This window comes from Hydra viridissima, unplaced genomic scaffold (genome assembly GCF_058129835.1).
Source record: "Hydra viridissima isolate aposymbiotic clone 2 unplaced genomic scaffold, HvirCarnegie_v1 scaffold_8, whole genome shotgun sequence".
Taxonomy (NCBI): Eukaryota; Metazoa; Cnidaria; class Hydrozoa; order Anthoathecata; family Hydridae; genus Hydra; species Hydra viridissima.
In genome coordinates this window covers 6,163,729-6,188,645 of record NW_028324307.1, presented here as the reverse complement: position 1 = coordinate 6,188,645, position 24,917 = coordinate 6,163,729, and the positions used below count along the sequence as shown (strand labels likewise).

Below are 24,917 nucleotides of genomic sequence, written 5' to 3'. Positions count from 1 at the left end.
TCAGGCTGCTTATGGCTGAAACCAGCCCCCTCTGGCCATTCCTTGCCCACCGGTGAGGAAGTGATTACGGAGCTAATAATTTTAAAAGTTTTTACCAGTGAAAGCTAAAAAATGTAAATATGTGTAAGCGGTATTTTATGACGATTTTTGAGGGAATTTTCGGAAAAGTGCACGGTATAAAATTTACATATTATATTTATGAGTTATGAGGCCGGGTGAATAAAAATGAGCAATTGCTTTTACTCAGTAATTGATCAGCTTTACGTGAATAAAAACTTCAGCAGTTTTCCTCATATTTTTGTTCACGTAAAGATAAGCAATTTACTCAGTAATTGCTCAATTTTACTTTAATAAAAACATAAAAAAAGTTGTTGAAGTTTTTATTCACGTAAAGCTGACCAATTACTGAGTAAAAGCAATTGCTCATTTTAATTCACCCGGTCTATGATTATATGATATTATATGAAATATTATATTTATGAGGTTTTAGTAGATCTGGAAAATTTGGATTATAGAGTGTCTTAGAACATCGAAAATATTTTTGTTGTTGTTGAAAAAAGAAATCCTCAATTTCTCAATTCTTTTATACAATCATCGCTTTGAACACAGCTGTTTAATTTTTAATCGAGAAAAAGCAGTCAGCTAAATATCACAATCCTAATCCATGCTCATATAATCATTTAGGACGTGGTATTTCAAGTAGAAATTTTCAACCGTAAAAAACAACGTTTTGTCTTACAATCAAGACTAGGATTGCACGCAGACCTGAAATATTTCTTATCATATATGCTTCTAACACGTTGTATAGGCATTTTATCTGCGTAATACAGAAAAACAACTACTGAGGATATTGAGAAGGCTATTTAGTCATTTACTATTGAGAGCTTTAAATGGCTGCCGTATAAACTGACAGCGGGGTAAAACTCTCCATACACGCTTTCAAAAGTAGGCTTATTTGGATCGTTTTCGTCACTACAAAGACGCGTTCCTAAAAACAGAACTATAAGAGATAGAAATTATCGCAATAAATAGAATATATAGCAATAATGAAAATAGCAAAAAATAAGTTGTTTTTTTATTGAAATGATCAAAGACTTAAACAAATTCAAAATAACATTTTTAATCAATTTCGCCAAACGCAATTTTATTGGTTACATTGGGAATAACGCCTTATAATAAATCTCTTACCATTAAGATATATGTTTACCCAATGCTCATCTAAATTTACATCTACAGTGACCACTGTACCACATGCTTTCGAACTATTCATTCGAGTTTGATATCGATGTTTAGTATGACAAAGATTCACTTTGGGATGCTCAATTATTTGTAGCGCATAGGAGAAACTATCTTCTCCCAGAATAGGATCGTTTAATTCGAACTTTGATAATCCGATACCTGAAAAAATCAGAGGTATCAGGAAAAAATTGCTCGAAGTAAAACAAAACAAAACAGAGCTACATTTATTCCTTGACTGGTATAGAAAAATTGCCTATCCAAGTACGTGTAATTTTCCTTTTGCGTGCCACAATCGCTTTAGAACTTACCAACAACAGACATGTGATTTTTGTCAAAAAATTCGTCAATTTTAATGCTCCAAGAGTGAAAGCCAACTTTAATCAACTCATTCCCAAGTGCAAAACTATGAACACGAACTTTCAGTTGAACTGCGTAGCCGTCGTTATCGAGCTCTAACACGTCTGATTTATTGCCATTGAACTTGAACCGGAATCCTAAAATGTTTTAAAATTTAATCGCGATATGTTGAAAAAAGTTTATTTATCTTCGAGGGAAACAGCGCCTGGAGAGGAACAGCGCTTCGAGGGGTACAGCAATAATTTTAATCATTTTGAATGAACAAATAAACAAAAATTACCAGTCGCTGAATAAACCGTAACTCGTTCTGACTCCATACTTTCACCTGCATAATTTACGGACGTGACTGAAGCTATTATCTTGCTGTTATATTTAACTGGGTGAAGCACGAAAACAGTGCGCGTTCCTCTGTAAACTTCTTCAAACTTTTCATCATTCGGAAGTTGTTGTGAAGTAACAGCGATAACTGCAACTTTTAAAATAAAATAATCCGTGTAAGAACCAGCTCTACTAGACGGGGTCCATTCAAAATGACAAGAGATATTTTCACAAACAAAGTACTTGAAGAATGAAGGAGCTAAAATGCGAGAGAAATAATCAAAACTAATGTTATATTTATTCAACTTCATAACAAACAAATTTAAAAGTAAAAAAAAGAATACTACGCAAATTTTAACCTGGCACACCAGGTAACGGGATATTACACTTTAGTAAAACTTTAACATTTCCCACCAACATTACACAAGGAACCACTTTTGCAGGCACATCGGAAAACGAGCAGATTTGCTTAACATTAAACTGCGTGTCATTTTTTTGAAGAAGCAAGACACCATTGAAGTAACAATATAATTTCCTAAGCAACGAAATTTTTTACTTCACTTTCAAAATTTATTATACACAAATAAGAACAATACAAATTTTATGTAAGATTGAAAACAACGAACCTGTTACAATGCCGGCCAAAAGTTTGAGAAATACTTGTAAATATAAAGTTATTTACAAACTGTGGCATTCTGTTAAAAGTAAAACTATTATTGCTACAAATTTCAATTAGTAAGAAATGCTAATATTTCTATTTTTTCAAAAGTGTAATAATAGGATATAGAAATATGTTTAAAATCCTCAATGAGAACACTGGGGTGTTATCTTCGATTTGTTAATGCTTAATGACATTTGATGAAACAAGAAGAACAGAATTGAAATTCATGAACAAAATGCAGTTCCATCTGCGGTTGGGATTAAATGGCGTTGGACTTATTTTCAAACAGGACAAGGATTAAAAATATGGCTGTAAATAATGCTGGGGTTATTTAGAAAGATAATTAGGTAAAAATATTTAAACGAATATGATTGGTCTCTATAAAGCCAAATCATGTTCTTTAAAATATTTTTACATAATTTTTTTGTGGGTTTTTTTTTTATGAAAGAGTTTTAGATATAACAGTATTTAAACCTCGTTGATTTTTATTATGTTTTCTTTAGTTTTTTTTTCTGTTATAAATTTTAATTTTAATCGATTTTTATCTGATTTTTCTAACACTTTACGATTAATTCATTTATTAACTTTCCTTTTTTACTTTTTTCTCAAATGGTCCCAGACCTTTGGTTGGTAACGTAATGTTCAATTATGTACTATTATTGTTTGTTGTCAACAATTTCGATTGTCATAACTTTGATTGCTCACATTGAATTTGTGAAGATTCAGTAAAAAATCAACATAAATCGAATGTAACTTGCTGTCATTTCCTTCTCTTTTCACAATATTTTTGTGAACACAGCAAATTCTAACAATTTCACCAAAGACTTTAAGTGGCTCAGCCATTGCTGAAAATGTTTGACACATCCCATAATATTTACTTAAATATTTTTATAATTTTAAGTAACAAACATCTCGCTAACAAACAAACCTGGTAGACATATCAACCAAGAAAGCAATGTCACTTTGGCATATGTGCTTTTCAACAACATATATGGTTTGTCCAAACAAGTTGTCCTGTGGTGCTTTAGAGACTAACACGACAAATGAATCAGTTATTCCAAAGTCTTTGATTGAAATACCATACTTTGCTAAACCAAAACCTAATAAACAAGTTTTTGGAAATGTTTCACACACAATATGTTTTAATGTGTTACTTGCCTAATGATGCATGACTACACTAATTAAAGTAACTAGTATAACATACATCATTAGGCAAGTAACACATTAAAACTCATGAAACTATAACAGCCCATGAAAACGATAAAGGTTTTCTATAAAATTAATTATTCCACACATAATTATAATATTCCAAACGACAGATAAATTATGTGACACAACTATTCTCCATACTAAACTATAAAAAAAAAATTATAAAAGCCTTTTTAACAAAAAAAAAAAAAAAAAAAAAAAAAAAAAAAAAAAAAAAAATATTAAAGACAACTTAACACCACTGTATTTGAAAATTTATTTAAAAAAACAAATTACCAATCTTAGAAGACTTTCCTTGGAAATGCTCTAACTGAAACCTCCAAAAGTGAACCCCCCTATTGAGCAAATAATTTGCAAACAAAAGAACAGGTTCGTTACTTGAGTATTCAACAGATCTGTTTTCTTCCCAAAGTTGAAGACTTTTTTTTTTTAAATGCTCAAATGAAAAGTTGATGCCTAAAGTTTGAAGAATAAAATAATATTTAAATTTTTACGCATTCATAACAGATGATAATTTAAAAATAGTAATTTATATATCAAATATTTATTTACACAACATCAACTTAATGTCATAAAATAGATTTAAAAAAAAAAAAAGAAAGAAAAATAACAAAAAAGAGAATTTAAAAACTACTGATGATGCAAACAATAAATAAAAAAGAAATGCATAAAAAAGAGGTGAATTACTTAAAAAAACTAAATTTCATTTAATGTAAAAAAAAAATAAAATTTATTCTGTAAAATACCACACACCATTGGGAGTTGACAGAGCAATAATTTTGCTAGGCTTGCTCATACCAACAACATTTAAAGCAAATAGACGAGCATACAGAGTTTCATTGTAAGTTTTAGTTTCATACAAAAAGTAACCCCCTCTGCCTCTGTACACAGGCAGAACATCACCAAAGCTCTTTTTATCTTTTACAACTTCAAGAAGATAACAATCTATACCATGTGCAACTGTCTCCCATTTATAAGAGATTGCCAAGTTTGTTGAAAGACATTCCTCTTCAAGAAAAACTGGTGAATCTTAAAAGACAAATACTTTGACATTAAAAAAAGAGGAAGATAGAAAAAGAAAAATAGAAAAGGCTGTTAAAAGAAAAAAACCTGGTGGTTTTAACGGCATTATTAAACCATTTACAAAAGACATCTGGATGCATAAATCAGTTGCATTTACAAACACACTGTAACCACATTTCTCAATATTTGTAAATGAGTGTTTATTTAACAAGTTTGGTATTTGAAGCCGTCCATTCATAAAGATATCAAAGTATAAGTTATCCAAATCCAGTACAAAAGATAAGTTTTGGTCAATCAAATCAGAAGGAGATTCAAGATAGTTCAATACCATGTTTGTTGAAACCTTTTTATTTTGGTTATTTGGATTGAACTGTAAAATGTAAAGCAGAGTGTTCCTTTTTTCAATATCATTGTCACCTTAAAAATGTAAAAAAAAAAATCCTTAAAAATTGAGAAACAAACATTAAATACTTGCAAAAACAAAATATCATACAAAATATCATACAAAATATCATACAAAATATATTCTTACCAATAACACCAAGAGAAATTGAGCCATGACCCTCTTCATTCATAATTATTTGATCAACTTTGATTTGCCAAAAATGCTGTCCAGATTTGACTACAGCATTAGTGAATACCTCCCTGGAACCTGTACTTTTTACTCGAAAACTAAGAAAATCTCGTGAAATTTTCACAGTTGGATGAGTTTTTGTTTGATCAATCTTAAAAGTGAAGCCTAAAAACAGCATGAAAAAAACATGTGAAAAGAAAAAATTATTATTTTACTTCTGAGTATTAACACAAAATCAAAAATTAAAGTAAGTTCTAAACTTTAGAAATAACATCTATGACAATATTTTTTTAACATTATTTTACAAATAAAACAAAGAAATCATAAAAGTATTGACAACTCATGCTCATATATCTATATATATATGTCTATATATATACATCATTTATCTGTATATAAGATATGATAAAGTATTTATGCAGCAGTCACTTAAGTATCTTTAAAGTAACTCTATATCAACTCAATAAGGTTGTTTAACCTTTTTAATTTTGTTGAAACTTGGTACAGTTATAGAACTTAATGAAATGAATTTGGGCAGCAAATTCAAAGCAGTTCTTGAGATAATCAAACTTTTAATGATTCAATTTAACATTTAAGGCCAATTTAATTTAAAAATATAATTTCATAAAATCTTTGCTGCTTTGCAAAGAAAGAAGTTTCAAAAATTTTATTTCACTTTTCTTTTAAAGTAATTTTAGTGAATGTCCTGTTACAAAAATAATGACAGCGTTATCTATTTTAAGAAACTTTTCAGAAGAAATAAAAAATTTCAAATAAGTTTATATTTCTTTACTTTTTTTTTTTTTTTTAACTCTTTTTTACTACTAATATTTTACAGTTTAGGAATCTTTTTGTTATTAAATCAAATTCTTCTAAATTTACTGTACATTTTAATCCCGTAACAGTTCTTAGAGAAGTAATTATGTCTAGAACATGAGTCATAGGTATGATACATTTATCACTAAAATATAGCCCATAAAAAAAAAAACTTTTTTGAAATATGGTGTGAAAATTTGCTTAGTCAATAAAAATTTTGCTAATAACATGAAAACTTTAGGCTTCAAAGACTTTTATTCACTAAAAATACATTCCCTGCAAAAAGTTGATTTTAATTGCATAATTTCAATATCTTTAAATAACTAAATCTGAAGATTTTACAAAATTAATTTTTTTTAAGTTACTAAGTAAGTCATACCTAAATGGTAAATTGGGTTTTATTTAAAATTTGAATATCTTTAGTACCATTTTGAATTTCTTCAAAAAATCAATTCATTGAATTCTTTAAATGGACTAAACTTCAAATAAAAGAAACAAAATCAAAAAAGTATGCCGAAAAAAGTTTAGAAAATTTAGTTAGTTGATAGAGAATTTAGCACTTAACACTTTAGCATCTTAAGTATTTTTATCTAAGCCACATTAAAACTTGATATTTCATATTCCAAAGACATTAATAACTATCATTAAACCACAAACCTTGAGCAGTTTTAAAGGATATTATCTTTGAAAGAGATCCTTTACCAGCTTGATTGCTTGCGTAAACACAAAAATAAACTTTTTCATTGTACTTCAAATTAACACAATCAAAAAATGACTGCTGCCCTTCATAGATGACTTCAAATTCTACACCATTGCTGCTCTTCTCTAAATAAAACTTGTTTATTTTGTCCAGTGACTGCTTCCAAACAAGAAAAACTTTGTTATTTTCCACTTGACAGGCATCAACTTGGAATTGGGCTTCTCCTATCCAATAAAACAGCAATGTTAACTATAAATAACTAAAAAAAACAGAGTTTATATCAAAGAGTTAATAATTAAATTATAAAAATAGTAAAATATATTTTTTATATGTAAATAAAATATATAAAAAACATCTAAAAAAAAAGCAATAATAAATTTTTAGGTTTCAGATTTTTTTTAATGAAATTTCATTAAAAATTTAATAAAATTTTCCAAAAAATTGAGGTAAAAGACTCTTTAAGGCAGGTTTCCACAATTGGATGTTCCGAAAAAACCAAAGTTTAAAAATGTCAATCTCCCCGGCTGTTTTCTGGTGATGGGTAGCCTATAAACCCTCAATTTCAAATTTCAGCCCATAATGTTAACCCTAACCCGTGCCCCAAGTCCCCCTAAAAAAATTTGTTTGGTTTTTTCAAAGTTTTTTAATTATTTTTAATTTATAACTTTTTGTAAGTAAACAAACAAGTAGACTCAGTTTTAACTTTTCTGTTACATATATGTTCAGAAAAAAAAAATTATAGGCCATAATAACAAGTTTAATATGGGGATATAAAACATGATACATATTACTCATTTTCACGTTTATTGGTATTTCTCAATATATCTTGAACAACTTTGAAAATTATTCTTGTTAAAAAAAACAATACATTTTTCTAACTTATTATACATTTGAATATGAAGGAATACACAAAGCTATTACAATTTGATTTAAATGGAAAATTGTAACTACACCAGTAAAATTTTTTTTTAAAGATTAATCAAAGTTGCCTTTCTGAAATCAGTAAAAACACTTTCCATGGTTTTCAACTCGTTGTAACACACTTTGCTTGCTTTTTTCATCTTTTGAGAGGGACAATGAAATGTCTTGCATCAATTTTACACCTCTCTCAGCAACATCATTAACAACTCTAGTGTTTTTTAAAATTTTTTATGCTTTAAGATAGTCTTTGCTCTCCTCCCATGTTTGCACTGGACTTTTCAGCCATTCAGTGTTTGAAACCCTTGGTTTGACCAAGGGTTTTAAACACTGAATGGCTGAAAACAGAAGCCAAGAGTTTTGCCCAATCAATGATGGAATTTTTGTATTTTTTGTCTTTACAGGAAAGGTTGGTGTACCTTTTTTCAGCTCACCATATTGGTAGGATTGGAGTTTTTTAACAATATTCTTTTTTTATTGTCAGACAACTTTTTTGAAAACAATGAAAAAACTGCAATCTCGTCGATTAAATACCAAAAATGATTTTCAAATATTCTTGAGGTCCTTTCTGATACTTCCTTGTTGATGACTTTGATGTCCTGCAGCTCATTGAAAAGTTTCAAGTCATTAAAAGGAGCATCAACTCCAACGGGGCATGCCAACCAGTGCTTGACATACACAAGAGCATTAAAAAGACATATCTTTTAGCTTCACAGAAGTTTCCTCATTACAGCCCATCTCTGAAGAGGTACATTTTAGCAGCATATATCACAGATAACATCCATCTTACATGATGAAAGGCTCTAGGCTTACACCAATGTACACCTTTATCTAGAACTTCCCCAAGTAAAATTAACATAAGTTCAGTGCATTCCTTGTAATGATCTCTTAGTAAGAAATCCTTATTCTTGAGCTGCTCTTTGAAAATAGAAATAGCAGAATCTTGCTGTAGCTTCATATTTCTGACTTTAACATCTAAGCGTTTAAAGTCATCCTTGTCCAAGATAGTCTCATTTTTCTGTTTCACTTTGTCTTTCCTATGTACTTTTATTCCTGTTTTCTTCCATATAGCACACAGTTTATCAGTTACCTTACTACATATAACTGTATTACTAATAGAGTACTTGTCATGTTTCATAGGCTCTTCTTTTAAAACATTCACAAAATGCACTGCAATATCTCATAGCAACATAAAAATAACCTCAATCTTTAACTAGAACAAAACAAAAAGATGAGCATATGAGCATCAAAACAAGACAGATAATTACTACAATTTATATGTGCTGCAGTACTGCCAACTTGTTACTCACAACTATTCTGACTGGATGTAAAAAGCATATTATAAATAGTGTCACTAACAATACTATATAAAATTGATATTAAATTTATGGTTAGGCTCTTCATATATTTAAAAATACCAATAAATGTGAAAAATGAAAAATGTTTATGATTTTTTAATCCCCATATTAAACTTGCTATCATGGCCTGTCATTTTTTTTTTTCTAAACATATATATAAAATAAAAGTTAAAACTCAGTTTACTTGTTTTGTTACAAAAAGTTATAGATTAAAAATAATTAAAAATCTTTGAAAAAACCAAACATTTTGGTTCTATTACACACTATTATACAATTCCACAAGTCAAAATGGTATTTTTAGAAAGGGTAACTTTTTGAGGTAATTCTTTAAAGTAACTTGTTTTAACGACATACATGAACAAAAATAAACTTCTTACTAAAAACAATTTTGAGAGGTATATATATTTTTGACAGATTAGTAAAAAAATTACACATGCTAACAGCAAAACCAAGTGCTGGGAAGTTCATACAACATTCATTAAAACCTTAGTTGTGGGAGATGTTTAACAAATTGAAAATTTAACAAGAGATGGAAGGAAGCCAATTTGATATAAACTAAAGATTGTGTTACAAGATCGTGCTACTTTTGTTTAATCAACAATCAAGTTCAATAAAGAAACAAACCAAAAGTCAACAAACCAATCAAAATTCAACAAATAAATCAAAATTCAAATATTCAGTTATCCACAAATCAACAGAGCAGGTATCCTTGAAGGTGGCTGAAAATAATTTGTTACTTCCAGATGTGAGAATATAGTTTTATCGCAATAGATACAGAAAGCTGTTACAGTATTCTAAAGAAGAGGATACTTTATTTGTTTTAGTAACATTGAGTCTCTCTGTAACAAAATGGGTGGGGAAAAGAACTCCAATTGGAAACGCAGTTGAAAGCTAAGTTTGAAGTGCATTCTTTTAAAAAAGTTTTCATGCCCTTGGTTTTTGGAACACTTTTTTTCACTTTTTATTTTTCTTTCTAGTATTTAAAAGTTTTGGTGAAAAATTGATAAAAAAATTTCATTAAAGAAATATTCATGTTTCAAAAAAAAAAGAAGTTCAAAATTTTTTCAGAACAATGTTGAAGAAACCAAAAAATTATTCTTGGCAAAAAACTTGTAAAATTCATATGTATAAGATTATACAAATCTTTCAATAAACCTTAACAATTGCATAAGCAGTGGATATATTCTCTGAAAATGAATATCTTGATCATATGAAGATAAAATTTTTAGGAAAAAACTTTTACTTATAAGCCATTCAATCAAAGGGAACTAATGAAATTAACTCAGAGGATCAAAAGTTCAAATACTTTGACAGATAAAGTTTGTGTGGAAAGACTCACTAAAAATTTATAAAAACTTTCTCATAGAAAATTATTTTCTTTTAGAAAATTTTAGGTTTATAATGTACTTTCTTTTGAAACTTCATAACAAAGTACTTCAAAAATTATAATTTAAAAAGAAGAAAAAAATCTCACTTGGTGGTAATAACCAGTAAAATTGTCTTAAAGCTTTCTTTGCAGATTGTGAATCCACAATCATCCCTTTAAATGGAAATACTTTCACCAGTTTTTTGCATTGTGAAATATCTTCTATGGCCTTAAGGGTTACCTCTTTAAATCTAAGAGAACAAAATTAAATAAAAGTTGACAGAAAAAATGACAGAAACCAGTTTACCTATTCTCATGGTGCTATGAAAAAACTAATCTAAGTGTTACCAGCTCTAATTTAAATATTACTTAATATTCCTTAAATCGCTTCTAAAGCACTAACTTGAGTGAGAGGCAGCAGAAACATGCCTTCTTAACTTTCTGCAATTTAGAAATAGTTTGAAATGGTGATGAGCAATGTTAAGTGACAAAATTAAAATCAAAGTTGATTGCCTAAAAACTAAACCTTTTTACTCAGAAAGCCAACCAAAAAATAAAATACCTACTGCATCATAAAATGTACTAAGGAAAGAAATGGGTCATTTAGCATACAATTGCACATAGATGCAATTTATAAATATTGAAATCCTTTAACAAGCTTGAGCTATCACTTGATTTACTACAAAAAGAATGTCTTTTGACTATATTTCAAAAAGATAACATGGCTAAAAGCAAAAAATTTGGCTACGATATCTAAAAGGAAGTAGTTGTCAGCTTTTGGTAGTCTGTATCAGTGCTACAGACTGACCATTTACAACCACTTCCTTTTAAGCAGGAGAAGTATAACTTTAGTTTTTATTGATTGATAACTTTTGAAATAGTGATAAATTTGTAAATTTCAAACCAAATATTTAAAACTATTTTTAAATTTATATGCAGCATCACATGTTATAGCTTTATCTTAAAGCTTCAAACATGTGTATATGTATGAGCTCCTCTGTGTATTGATGGTTGATTGGTTGAGTTCAAATATTTTTAAAACTGTTGCAGCAGTATAGCAATTTATAATTTTCGCTTGAGTAATTGAGGAATTACTGTAATATATTAAGCTAGAATCCCAATCAGAGAGCATTAAAACTGTCAAACCAAGGTAGAGAAGACATTTGAGGAATGGGATTGTCTCAAGAAGAACAAAACACAAGCTTCACCAACCAACTCACAAGAAGGTTGGCTTTTATTTCCAAACTTGAGGATCTTTTTGATGTCATTCACACCAATACTCTGAACATGAAATCAATTTTAGCAAGAAGATAATGATATCCTATTAGTACAGTGAGAAAAAGGAATAAGAATACATATTACTTTTTTTAACATAATGTTCAGCAATTTTAGAAATGTTTTAAATGCTTATTAAAAACTTACTTCTTTTCAATGCCAGGAATAGACTAAAAAAGAACGTTAAAAGAATAAAGTTAAGAAAAGATCATCACTACATTACAATTTTTACTTTTTTATTTGATGAGGAAAATCATAAAAATTTTTGTAATATTTTGCATAAAAACTCCAATTGGCAGTTGTAACAATTTCATACTGGTTTTATAGAACTATTAATTATAGAGCTGAAATTTTGTTTAAAGAAATTAAAAAAATTTGTTATAGAACTAAATTTTTGTAAATAGAATAACTCTTTCCTCTAATAAAATAACAAATCTTTTTTTCCCATAAACCAACAATAAAAATTACTTCTAATATTGCCACTGGATCTTCACAATCAATTGCATAGGAGATTATGTCTTGCATTTTTAAAAGTTGACTATGATTTGTAGATAAAACTTCTAAATTTGTATTGAGCATATTTAATGCACCACAGTATTTTGTGTCTATTTCCTCAAGCATTTTTGCACGCTTTTCTTCAATAAGTTCTATTAATTGATCACACTCACGATTTACGTTTGCCTCTGTCATCAAACCAGATTGCTTTAAATGAAATTGTTTAAAAAACTTAAAACTAATCTATACCACAAAATAATTTTTCACAAAATCATTTTTCAAAATGCTTCACTTGCTAATTTTATCCCTTCTTTTACCTCTTTTGTGAACAATTTTTAAGCTTATTGATTTGAATAGGGGTTATGACATGCACCGTTGGCTTTATTTTCTTAGGAAAATCTAGATTCTGACTCAGAGTGTATAAGATCTTAGCTTCAGTTTGAAATTTTACCTTAAAGTGAAGACTTTCCCATAATCCTTTGCCATATTAATCAGGTTCTTACCATAGATGCTAAAAACAACTTGCTCTAAATGTTATGCTTAGGATTTTAACAAACTACTTTTACCATTAATTCAAAAAAAAGATTCGATTTTTAAACCACCACAATTTTAAAATAAACTAATAATACCAAAAATATATTCGCACTTGATTGTTTATTTTTAAGAAAGATTCTGTAAATTGAATTAATTTTAATTTTAATTGAATGATAAAAACCAACCTTCAAATCAAATGCAAACTGTTCAACTTTTTGTATGTTTGTTGTGAGCTCCAATGATTTACTTCGGCAAATATGCAAATTTTCATATAGCTTCTCCTGAATTAAACACAACAATTATGTTTATAAAGCTATAATAAATGAAGATATTAAAGCAATAAACTATTATAGTTTGATAATAGTTTTATAAACAGTTTAAAACTGAACTATTCTTTGCACTCAGGTTTACAAAATAAATTCTAAAAAAACAAACTAGATTTAAATGTACAAATATATATTAAAACTTGTAAAACTTACCACTTCTATGTCACATTTATTAATAGCAAGCTCAGTTTTATGACTTTTATGAGATCCGATTTCTTTGCACAAAAAACAAATGCACACTCCACATTCTGTACATAGTAACTTCTTTTTTTCATCAGTATGAAACTTGCAAACATGATAAAAATCAAAATTGTTTACTTGAGTTGATGTTATCATATGCTTTACTTTGGTTTCATTATTTGCATGAATAGAATCAAAACATTCATTACAGTACTTATACCCAGATTCAAAGCATTTTAATACTGCACTTTCTGACTTTGAGCAAAAATCACAAGTGCCAAAACCTCCTTCTAAAAAGAAGATAAATATATGTACTATATATAAAAATTACTTATTGCACCTGATGGAACATGCTAAAGAAATACAAGATGCATGAGCCTTTTTTTTTCAGCTCTAGTTGTTTATTGTCTTACTTTGTTTTAGCTTTTATATAATACATCAATTTGTCTAACTCATTAGTTAATTAGAATGTGTTGCACTTTTACAATGCTTTTTACTGAGAAAAATCCCTAAACTGTTTTTATTAAGCAGATTTTATATCATTTCTATCATTTTGCACAACTTTTAGCTAATACTAATGAACTTGCATGCCTGGCCACATTTGGGGCTTGTTATAATGTTTTATGTAATAAAAAATGGATTTAAAAAATGTATGTAAAAAAATTAAAAGCAAAATGTTTTTTAAATTTTAACAAAACACAAAATCTTTATAACGGTCAGTGGGAAACCTTAGAAATCTTAGAAACTATGTTAAGCCTACAGATGTGAGACGAGGCTACAGATATGAGACAAGGCTTCAGATGTGAGACGAGGCTCATAAATCACTTAAAAAAGCAACAGCTAACTTAAACCTAAAGGAAGTAAAATCACAAATGAGCAATTAAACCAGCTTTGTTTTTTTTTTAAACTTAGTATTTGTTTTATATTTGTATATAGGTTTTTAGAAAGAAAATTTTTCACCCAGTTCACTTTTTTTTTTACCCTGATTATTACACTACACAGTGGTAAGGATGATATGAAAAAAATGCATGGAATTAAATTATTTTGCCAAGTTTAATGAAAAAATTATAATTATGATAATTAAACCTTTTGATATTGACTTTCTATTGAAATTTACACTAAAGCTTTCAACATAAATTCAAAGAAAAGACCTTATAAGCAATATGCTAATAAAATATGTCAAATATATTAAAGATTTTTAACAATACATAGCTGATTAAAACAAAAATCATAAAAAAGGAATCTTCAAAAACTGTTAAAATTCCGACTTGAAATTATATTTTTTAAGAAAATGGAATTTATACTTGCAAAAAATCACAGATTTTGAGTTTCAGTGATCATTTTTTAGGGATATGCATGCATATGATAGACTTAAAAAATTAAAGCCTTATATTTTGATTTGTTTGTTGTTGGATTTGGTACCACCACAACTAGCAATCTTACAAGAATTTCATTTCAAAATTTTGCTCAGATTTGTGGAGTACCTAAGATTCACAGCTCAGCTTTGTGGAGTACCTAAGATTCTTAGGTTTCAATTGATTGTCTTTTTTGAACAATGCACAGGTTTTTTTAATATTTATTCCTGGACAATGTTAAGTATGATGCTAATTGCGAACATGTTAATTTTGGCTGTTATTGCATTTGAAATGCATAAGTTGTAAAGTTAATTTGTTTTTTTACAAAGTTTCTTACCACAGTGCACTGATTTACCCTGATTTTACATTTTTTTTTGTTCTTTACCACGGATTTTTTTTTCAAGTTTTTCATCTTACTCGGCGCGGGAGTTTTGACTTTAAAAAAACTCCGGTTGTCATTTTAGGTATTTGACAAAAGATTTAAAACTGTGATAAGATTTTAAGCAAAAAATTTAACCACGAAAACATTTATTCAGTTTTAAAAACGCATTTTCTAAACATTTTTCAGAATTCATTTTCTCGACTTTAGACTCCATCCCTCTCTTTTAAGGAGTCCACCGTGTGGATCCTCCAAGAGTTGCTTTCAAGAAAAACAAAATGCTTCTGGACTACATTCAGGTCTAGGAGTTCATACTGAAAATAATGTAATGAAAAAAAAATTTCTAAATAATTTTACTTTATAAATTTACTTCTCGTGTTTCACGTTTCCAACCTAAGTTCACTTTTATCTAAAAACGATTATTTTACAAAATTTGCGATCGCTTTACTCCCATGTAATTATTATGTAATAAAATTAAACTAAATGTTTTTGAATCACAAACTAATCTAATATGACTAATCTCCCATGAACACTTGTGGGAGGATTTGAATCGTTGGAAAGAAACATAGAGAAAGCCAACAAACAAACATGATTTTTTTAAGTTGATTAGGCACGCCTTGGAAAAAAAAGCGACACTGATACCCTTATTAACCTTGTGGTTTTAAATGCCGCACCATTGCCTTGCAGCAATTTTTTATGAAGAATGAAACTCACGATCAAGTACTGATTAATTTTTGAAATTTCGAACATCATGAAACTTTTATTTCAACTTACTGATAACATACTGATAACATCGATTTCCACAATTGGACTGAAAGTTTCTCTTTGTCATATCAGACTGAAAGTTTCAGCCTGATTTAACCAATAGAAAAAAGTTTACAAAAAAAAAAGCTAAAATTAAAGCATCATTCCTAAACCTTTGTACGTTACTACATATATTTAAAAAAAGAAATCAAAAGTTACTGGTTGAATTACCATCATTTGTTCTGAGCGAGTCATTAATCATTTTTGATATTACTCCGAACTTCGGAAGACTGTCCACTCCATCCACAAGACAAAATCTTGCATCGCATATTGGACAATAGTACTTTTCATCTTTATCGGCATATCTATTTTTTGTTCCAGAACGTCGGGTAACTTGGTTCAGTTTTAAATAATCCTTAAGACACCTTTTACACACTGCATCACCGCAAGGTAAAAGCACTGGATCATGAAAAATGTTTGTACAAAAGTTGCACTTAAATTCTTCCATAATCCGTAGGAAAAACAGCCCCACTTAATGTTTTTAATGTATGGGCTGATTTACACATGAGTTCAACATTTATCCATTAGATTGACTTGTGTTTTTGAAAGGATTTTATTGATGTGATTTTTTATAAAATGTTGAAAAAATGTGTTTTTTTATTAATAATAAATTAATAATTGAAACAGTGCAGGAGATGATTTTTATAAATCTTTGAGAAGTCGTTTTAATCAATAAGCTTTTAAAATGTTGGTGGTTGAAAAGAAGAAAGAAAAAAGCTTGCGTAGAATTTTTCTTTTATGACTGAAATACTTGCGTCTGAAAAATATCTTACAAAACCATTTCCGTTACCGTAATCTTTTGCCCGAATTTTTAACGTCGCTTCAACTTTTTAGATTCTAATTTAAAACCTTTTTTGTTTTATAAAAATAAGTGTTTAAACATAAAAATCATTTTCTTTAAAAAAAAAAAAAAAAAAAAAAAAAAAAAGCAATAATCGAATGTTCTTGCACAATGACATCAATCGACTATTCTTACTCAAAGTTATTCTTACTCAAAGTTATTCTTACTCAAAGTTATTCTTACTCAAAGTTATTCTTACTCAAAGTTATTCTTACTCAAAGTTATTTACTCTTTGTTGAAATGTTTCTCTAAAAATAAACTTAAACAACATTGGTTCGTTCGTTTTTATTCCAATATAAATTTAAAAGAACTTTTCCTTCCTCTGTTTCGTACAAGCCTGGCATTAACTTTTAAAAGTGTATTAACTGTTAAAAAAAAACATTATTTCTTTAACTGTTACTATTATCATTTATATTGAATCAATTATTGGCATCATCGTTGTCGTCATCCCTGTCGAAGTTGCCATTAATCTCATTAAATTTAGCAACTGCACCGCCAAACTACCTTAAATTATATATAATTTTAAACAAGGATGAAAATATGTTGCAAGGATCAGAAAAGTGTCATATTGCAGAAAGAAGCGTTATTAGAACCCATATTGACCAATCAAGGAGAGCGAATCCAAAATATGAAGGGGTCCTAAAATATACTTTCGTACAACATTTTTTCAGATCAACGTTTTTAATTTCCAATGCTCATGCAGCAATTTGCTCTTTTATATCAATTGCAAACCAAAGGAGTTTTAATGATTTCATAAAGTCCATTTTATGTATGAAAAGTAGGTTTAAGTACAAATGCCAGAGCTGATGAACGTCACCCACTTTTAATAAATAGCTATTTCGCAATAATATTAAACTGGTGTTTTGTATAAATATTACTCTTCAGAATATAGTGCGTTAAAATTTAATAAAATCTCAGATAAATGAACTTGAATGAACAAATAAACATAATTTAACATCAATTAACATAAATCAATTAACATCAATCAACACTTAATTGAACAAATAAGCATAATTTAACATCAATTAACATAAATTAACAAATTGTGAAATAAAACACATTCGCTACTTACAAGAGTGCTTTTTGTGCGTTTTTTAAAATAAAAATTAATCGTTTTAAAAACCTCCTTATCGTTGCTATCCTCATCAAAATGCAGCGTTATAATATTTTGTTTAAATACAGGGTTTCAGTGTTTAATTGAACCTTAAATATTGAACCCTGCATTTTGACGAGAATAGCAATGATGAGTTTTATTTTGCTATGTATTGAATACCAATTAGGGTCGAGCTTCACGAAAGGATGCTCTCTTCTACTCCCTCTTGTTGCTTCCTAAAGTGAAGGAGGGAAAAATTCAGTTTCGTTCATTTTTTATGAATAGTTTTTTTCTAAACGAGCCTCTCAGATTTTTGTAAAGGTTGTTTACATCAATGTCGATTTCTTGACTAAAATTTATCTTGCCACAAACATGAGAATGTTGCAAGGAAAGCATGGAATGGGTGAGAAATGTGCTACCGATAAAAACATTTTTGGGTATTAATCTTACTTACAATCTGAAAAATGTACACTGTACTTTCTTTTCAGCTGGTTACTAAATAAAAATAGTAACTTTTCTCCGTGTTACTTTTTTAAAAGCAGAAATAAATAAACAGATGGTGTTTCTTTAAGCGCTTCATCGAGAGAAAAATTTGTGTGTATGAGGAAAATAGAATGAATTTAATTATTTGAAGAGTATAATGTAAACGGGGCTTTAAAAAAATCCTTTTTTTCTAAAATAGACATTTCTCTAATTCGATTGCGTAACTAATTTCTCAGCTTGAAAAAGAGGCCAGTGAGGACAAAAATGTAAACAGATAAAAACTCTTTCTCAAAATTATAAAATTAAAAACATAATTTCGCTCCAAAAGATGTCTCATTCCAACTAAAGCATTTTCAGACCAAACGAAGAGAAAAAAGGTGGAAGAGGGATGTATTGCTGTATTCCAATGTGCGGAAGTTCGTTTTATAATAACAATATGGAAAAGACTAACATTGCTCTATTTTCTTTCCCAATTAAGAAAAAAAAATTTGATGTTTACAGAGCTTGGTGTAGCGAAATATTTAAATATAAACGTAAAGGAGGTGCTGATAAATTTGAAATAATGAAACACACGAAAGTGTGTGAATTTCACTATAGGCATGAGGAAATAAAAGTTAGTTAGGATGCGGTAAAAAAAACTTTAAAATCAGGGAATGACGTTCCTAGCATTTTTTCATTCAAGACACCACAAGATAAGTTACTTAGAAAATCTCCATGCAAAAAGTTAAAATATCCAGAGTTTACAACTAATATTGATACTGAAACTCATACAATAATCGATTCTACCAAAAACTTACATTGTGAAAATTGTAAACTTTTATCATCCGAAAAAACAATCATAGAAAAAAAAATAGAAGTATGTCATGAAAGTTACAGAAGCTTGAAGAATATAAAACTTTAAAAATAATAAACCACCAGCTAAAAAATAATATTTTTAGCTACCAAAATTTTGAAAAAGAAAAAATAATTTGCCGCTATTTGTTTACATTTTTGTCCTTACTGACCTCTTTTTCAAGCTGAGAAATTAGTTGCGCAATCGAATTAGAGAAATGTCTATTTAATATGAACATCTTTCTCGCTTTTAATAGCAACTACTTTAAGAAATTTTAGACGGAGGTTCAGCCTCATTCCTCCATATTTCATATTTTCATGGTATTTATTAGAAAGTCGTTGAACTTAGTAGCCTGTTGATGAATAAAGCCTTGGTTTGGTTGTTGCATGTTATTTCTGATAAATTTTATATTAAAAAAAATGATGTCAATTTTTCATTTCTTTTCCTTATTGAAAAGATGATGTATAAAAATCTTTTGAAAGATTTTCACTGGTGTTTAACAATAATACCGTAAATCTGAAAGCGAAACATATATTTACAAACATATATTTATAAACATATATTTATAAACATATATTTATAAACGTATACTTATAAACATTTTTTAACTGTTTTTACTTTTTTTCATTAACTAGTAAAAAAAAATTTTTTGGTTAATCAAAAGAATTAACCAATCATCTTTGAAGTAACTGAATAATTATTTTGAATTCATTAGCAATCTATAATTTGATTAGTTGGATGTATTAAAATAATTATTGAAATAATCTTTTTATTATTAAAGTATAAAAGTGGAATCATAACTGGGTGTTGTATGTGAGTGTCGCCCCCCCTCATTTAAAATCCTAGATATGCAACAAAATGATAATAAAAATGAAAGTAACTTATATAGAAGATTTATTTCAGTTTTTTCCAGAGGCTTAAAAACCAAACTCTTTGTTGCAATCACAGAACTGCTGTTCAAACTCCGCTGGAGTTCTTTTGAACAAATAAACGTTTAAGCTCAAAAAAAATCCGTTCCAACTAAAATATTTTGAGTTTTATAATTTTACATAGCTTTAATTTATTGTCATTATGATTTATAAAATTTAGCAATAGAATCACCATCTATTGGTAATTTTTGTCCTTAATCCGAAAATACCCCCACCCCCACCCCGAAATTGTCGATAGATTAGCATCATATTGTTGTTAGGCAAAATTATTTAAAGTTCATCAAAAAAAAAAAGGATAAGATAAATAATAACAGAATTAATAGAAAAAATGAAGAAACTGTAGACTAAATTTTGTTAAAATCTTTTTTATGTATAAGTAACGCTTAAATACTTCTTGTTTGCGAGATTATGAATATTGCGTGTATCACGTGTATTATCAGTATAACGGTCAAAAAACGTAGCATTATGACGATATTGAACAATTTCATTTTTTGAAATGTAACCTGTTTGGCATTTTATTTGTTCAGCTTCCATTTATTTACCCTTTGTTTCAAAATGTTTGTTTATATTTAGCAAACTTGTTTTTTCCCGGCCGGGTATAAAAGTTTGGAATCCAATTAGGATCTGCCATTCAAGTGTTCCAGCTACATTAAACGGGATAAGGTAAGATATTACTCTGAGTCACTTTTTTGGATGCTTATAGATGTTTGATGATATTATAGTAAATAGAACAACAGCAAACTAATGAATAAATTGTTGTAGTAGATAGAACAACGGCAACTAATGAAAAAGTGGTGAAAAAATCAGATGAAAAATTAGCGGTGTTATCGCTAATTAAACCTAAATAACCATAAATTACATTTTTTTACGTTTCTTTTTAGATGAAATCAATTCTTTTCGTTTTTGTTTCGCTTCTCCTGGTAAACACAGGATCAGCTGATAGTCTAGTAAAAATACCAAAAGTTTGCGAAGACGTGTTACCAGCTGATGTAAGTTGCGAACCGTTTACGAATTACATATATTAGCTACAATTTTAATTTGCTATTCTTGATTACTGATTGTTCTGCTTTTAACTATTGGTCCATTAGTTTGCCATAAGTATTGCAGTGCTAGATAGGATGGTAAAGAAATTAGGCATTATTACATTTAGACTTGTACCAAACTCCGAGATATCGCTGCTAAATTCCACGAGCATGTTGGAATAGTTAACGAAGCGATTGTCGACGCCTTCAACCATCACGTGACTAAAACCGCAGAAGTCCTCGCCTACGTGAAAGAATACCTTGTAGACAAAGCTCAGAACTTTGTGTGCAAAGAAGTTCTCTCAGATGACGTAAGTAATGGTTTTAAACTTCTTTTAGCAAATGTGAAATTATAAGGACAAAAAATGGGTGAAACTTTGACTTATAGCTTTTTAAAAAAAAAGCTTTTGAAAATGAGTTTTCTCATTCTCAAACTACATCAGTACTTCATGAAAAAAAAAGACTTTTTCTCAATACGGCACACTTTTTTTAAAGAGCTGCGACAAGATCAAAGACTTTGCCGCTGCCGCCCATCTTCAAGTCTCTGAGGTCAGCCGAGCTGTTCGTGAAGCAATTGTTAATGGAGCTCAAAACGCTAAAGATTTATATGACAATGCCATTTCTTACTTGACCAACCTGATTACTTGCGAAAATGTTCTTGGAGACAAAGTGAGACTATTTTTAAAGCATCACTTTTTTTTAAATGCATCACTTGTAAACTATATTGAAACTGTACTTGTAACTATATTGAACTTGTAAACTTTTATTGTAACTGTACTTGTAAACTGTTGAAACTTCTGTGGTCCTTTTTTACATCATTGTTTTTGTTTTTTTTTTCAAATTTAGACTTGCGACATGCTCGATAGAGTTGCTGCCACATTCCATGAAAACAGAAAAATGGTGAGAGATGCTGTTGTTCTTGCAATTAAAAACCATCTGAAACAAACGCAAGAGGTTCTCCAGTTTGTCAAAGACACTCTTGTCACCAAAGTCACCGCTTTCAATTGTACTGATGTACTATCACAGAGTGTAAGAATTTTTTTTAAACAATTAAAAACTTAACAGGGAAAAAAACACAAAACAAAGAGATTTCTAATTTTCTTATTAGATTTTCATCATTTGCCTCTTTACAATGATCATTGTTTTTATAGCTCTGTAGTCAAATCTTTTCAATTGGTAAAAATCTGAAATTAAAAACAAGCGAGATTCAACTGGCCCTTTTAGAGGCAATTGTTAACGGTGCAACAAAAGCTCAAGATATATTTCATCAAACCCTTGGTTTCCTCTTGAACGATGTCAAAAATTTAACTTGTAAAGACCTTGTTTCCTCAGATGTAAGAATAATAACTTTTTTATACATTTAATTTGTGTACTTAAAGGAGCGAAAGTGGTTTTAAAATTCAGCGAAAATTAATTCAACAAATAAAAAACTTAAACAAGTAAAAAAGTAAAACCGTAAAAATTTGCACCGGAAATTTTCATTTAAAAAAACTTTGCAAATTTTCATGTTGTGTTGCTTATTTATGAACGCAAAGTATTGCGTTTACAAATAAGCACGCTTAAAATGCATTTCACTATATAATTTGATATTTGTCATTACGTTCTTTCTTTGAATTAGATTTGCGATAAAGTCAACGACTTAGCCAAAAAGTTTCATATGACTGCTAAAGAAACCACCCAAGCGATAAAAGAAGCCATCATCGAAGGTTTTTTTGAATAATTGTTTTAGTGAAAGAAAAAACCAAAATTAAATTTTATGTCAGCATTTTTAGCTACATTAACATCAATTTTATGTCAGCATTTTTAGCTACATTAACATCAATTTTATGTCAGCATTTTTAGCTACATTAACATTAATTTACAAAATTTTTTAGAGCAGCAAAGATTAAATTTGTTTTTTTGTTTTCAGGCGCAAGCAATGCGAAAGATATATACGAGAAATCCGTCGAATATCTGAAAGCCCAATTTTCTTGCGTTCGAGTATTTCAGGCTACTGTATGTACTTCATTTAAATCATTTTTAAAGTTCGCTTAGCAAAACGAACCGGCTGGCGATTTATTCGATTAACTTTGATTTAGGTGTGTGACAAAATTCAAAAAATCGCCGATAAGTTTACTGTTCCTTTGGTACAAGTCAACAACTTCATCCGTAATGCCGTTGCAAATGGTATTAGTTCCGCCGTTGAACTTTATAAAGCAGCTGTAAGATTTATTGTAGAAAAATGGAACAACGTTACCGGAGACAAGAGCACCTATAAGAGAAGCATAGGTAATACGTTACATGATAAATAAGTTACCCGATAATTTTATATTTTTACTATTAAAAAAGAGTATATACTACCAGTATCTTCTTCCTTTAGATCAAGAATATATTAATGCTAAAGTAATTGAAGCTATTGAAATGTATTTGGATGCTACTAACGACAGTTTTTAACGTCATTGTCGGCGTCAATAAGATGTAACTTTTTAAAAAACAATATTTTCTTGCTTTCTGCTGTCTGAAGTTTTTATTGTCTGAAGTTGAATAAATTGCTACCTTTTTTAAGATCAAGTTAAAATACTCAAATTCTTCACAAAATTTCACATCATTCTAAAAAAGGAGCTAAATTTTCCTATTTATTGACGTAAGGAATCGACGGAATGTTGAAAATCTAAAATATCTTTATTTGCAAATGTAACGTGCGAATAATCCAACTAAAAACGCAAAACATTTTAGAATTTAAAGGATTTCGTAAATTTCATAAGGACTTTACACTTTGTTATTCAGATGGACACGTTCTTCCAATTATTTTAAAGCAGTATCAAAAATGTAAAAAGCCCCGTGTTCTCGGCTGAGATTTCTTATAATGCGATTACTCTATGATTACCTTGCACATAATGAGAGCACCAATAGCATTTGGTTGGATTTGTAGTTAAATTTTTGTCAACAAAAACTTTCTGGCGCTTTTTTTTTTCATGACATTATCAGGACAAAAATGGTGAACTAGTGAACTAAGGCAAAAAAAAAAATTGGTTTATGATGATTTGGTTTGCTGATGTTTGTAAAAAAAACTTAATAAATAAAAAATTGCTATGAACTGGAAAAAAAGAGAAAGGAAATTTATGCACCGAGAATGTTTACTATATTCTGAAAGGGAGGTTAAAAAATCAAGACAATATTCTGAAGGGAGGTTAAAACATCAAGAGGGATTAATAGGAGGTACATCTTATTTAATCAGGCTACAATGGCACTCGCGTTGTACTCAACATCAACTGTTCGTTATGTTGAAAAAATGTTTGTATTAAGTTGAGAGCACGATTTTCTTTTATTTTTGTAAAACATGTCCAGCCCAACTTATTGCTCTAATACTGTCATAGGAGGGGCAAAAATTCCTTTGTGTTTGCTATATTTTTAAATACGGAAGAATTTTATTGCGCGCCACGAAAAATAGTTTCGCGCCATAAAAGATAAAAATTTTGCCGAAGTAGATTTAAAACGTCAGACAAAACAGTTTAAAACGTCAAACAAAACAAAAAAATATTAAAAACAAAAAACAAATCTCCGCATTTTAACAATATAAACTTTTACAGACCCATCTTAAGCAATGTATGCACTTATCAACGTTGATCTCTGTGCAGGAAGAAGCTTAGGTTTTTTTTAGTAACAGTAGCTTGACAGCTTTTTATTTTACATACACAACATATGTCATTTTAATTGCCTGCTTAAACTCATTTAAAGATGCTATACTCACAATTACGACCCAACGCTTTATTTAACTCAGTTTCATAAAGCACAGGACAGTAATACGCATTTAGTAACTTCATATGTACAGATGTGGATAAATTTTTTTA

The 24,917-nt window shown here is 29.1% G+C and overlaps 2 protein-coding genes across 6 annotated transcripts; one reads left to right on the top strand and one right to left on the bottom strand.

The window, feature by feature from the left end:
- Positions 1-848: 848 nt before the first annotated feature.
- LOC145186667 (E3 ubiquitin-protein ligase TRIM9-like) lies at positions 849-16,441 on the bottom strand. Of its 5 annotated transcripts, XM_090094769.1 has the most exons (18): positions 15,042-15,114; positions 13,323-13,639; positions 13,029-13,124; positions 12,761-12,836; positions 12,283-12,516; positions 11,962-11,984; positions 10,648-10,790; positions 6,855-7,121; positions 5,340-5,546; positions 4,895-5,224; positions 4,538-4,813; positions 4,061-4,240; positions 3,504-3,675; positions 2,274-2,449; positions 1,877-2,173; positions 1,548-1,733; positions 1,189-1,398; positions 849-988 (listed from the first exon to the last, which is right to left on the bottom strand). In XM_090094769.1, the coding sequence occupies exons 5-18, from the start codon at positions 12,502-12,504 to the stop codon at positions 864-866; spliced, it is 2,814 nt and encodes a 937-aa protein (XP_089950895.1). In that variant the 5' UTR covers positions 12,505-12,516; positions 12,761-12,836; positions 13,029-13,124; positions 13,323-13,639; positions 15,042-15,114; the 3' UTR covers positions 849-863. The 5 variants fall into 5 exon arrangements, with proteins under 5 accessions (XP_089950895.1, XP_089950893.1, XP_089950894.1 ...); XM_090094767.1 differs by lacking the exons at positions 12,761-12,836; positions 15,042-15,114 and adding an exon at positions 16,059-16,441; XM_090094768.1 differs by lacking the exon at positions 12,761-12,836 and having other exon boundaries at positions 15,042-15,137.
- A 4,132-nt stretch (positions 16,442-20,573) lies between these two features.
- On the top strand, positions 20,574-23,581 carry LOC145186676 (uncharacterized). The gene is made up of 10 exons (XM_090094785.1): positions 20,574-20,728; positions 20,947-21,054; positions 21,216-21,398; positions 21,583-21,756; positions 21,934-22,116; positions 22,239-22,421; positions 22,706-22,793; positions 22,997-23,082; positions 23,166-23,355; positions 23,447-23,581. The coding sequence occupies exons 2-10, from the start codon at positions 20,947-20,949 to the stop codon at positions 23,518-23,520; spliced, it is 1,269 nt and encodes a 422-aa protein (XP_089950911.1). The 5' UTR covers positions 20,574-20,728; the 3' UTR covers positions 23,521-23,581.
- Positions 23,582-24,917: the final 1,336 nt, after the last annotated feature.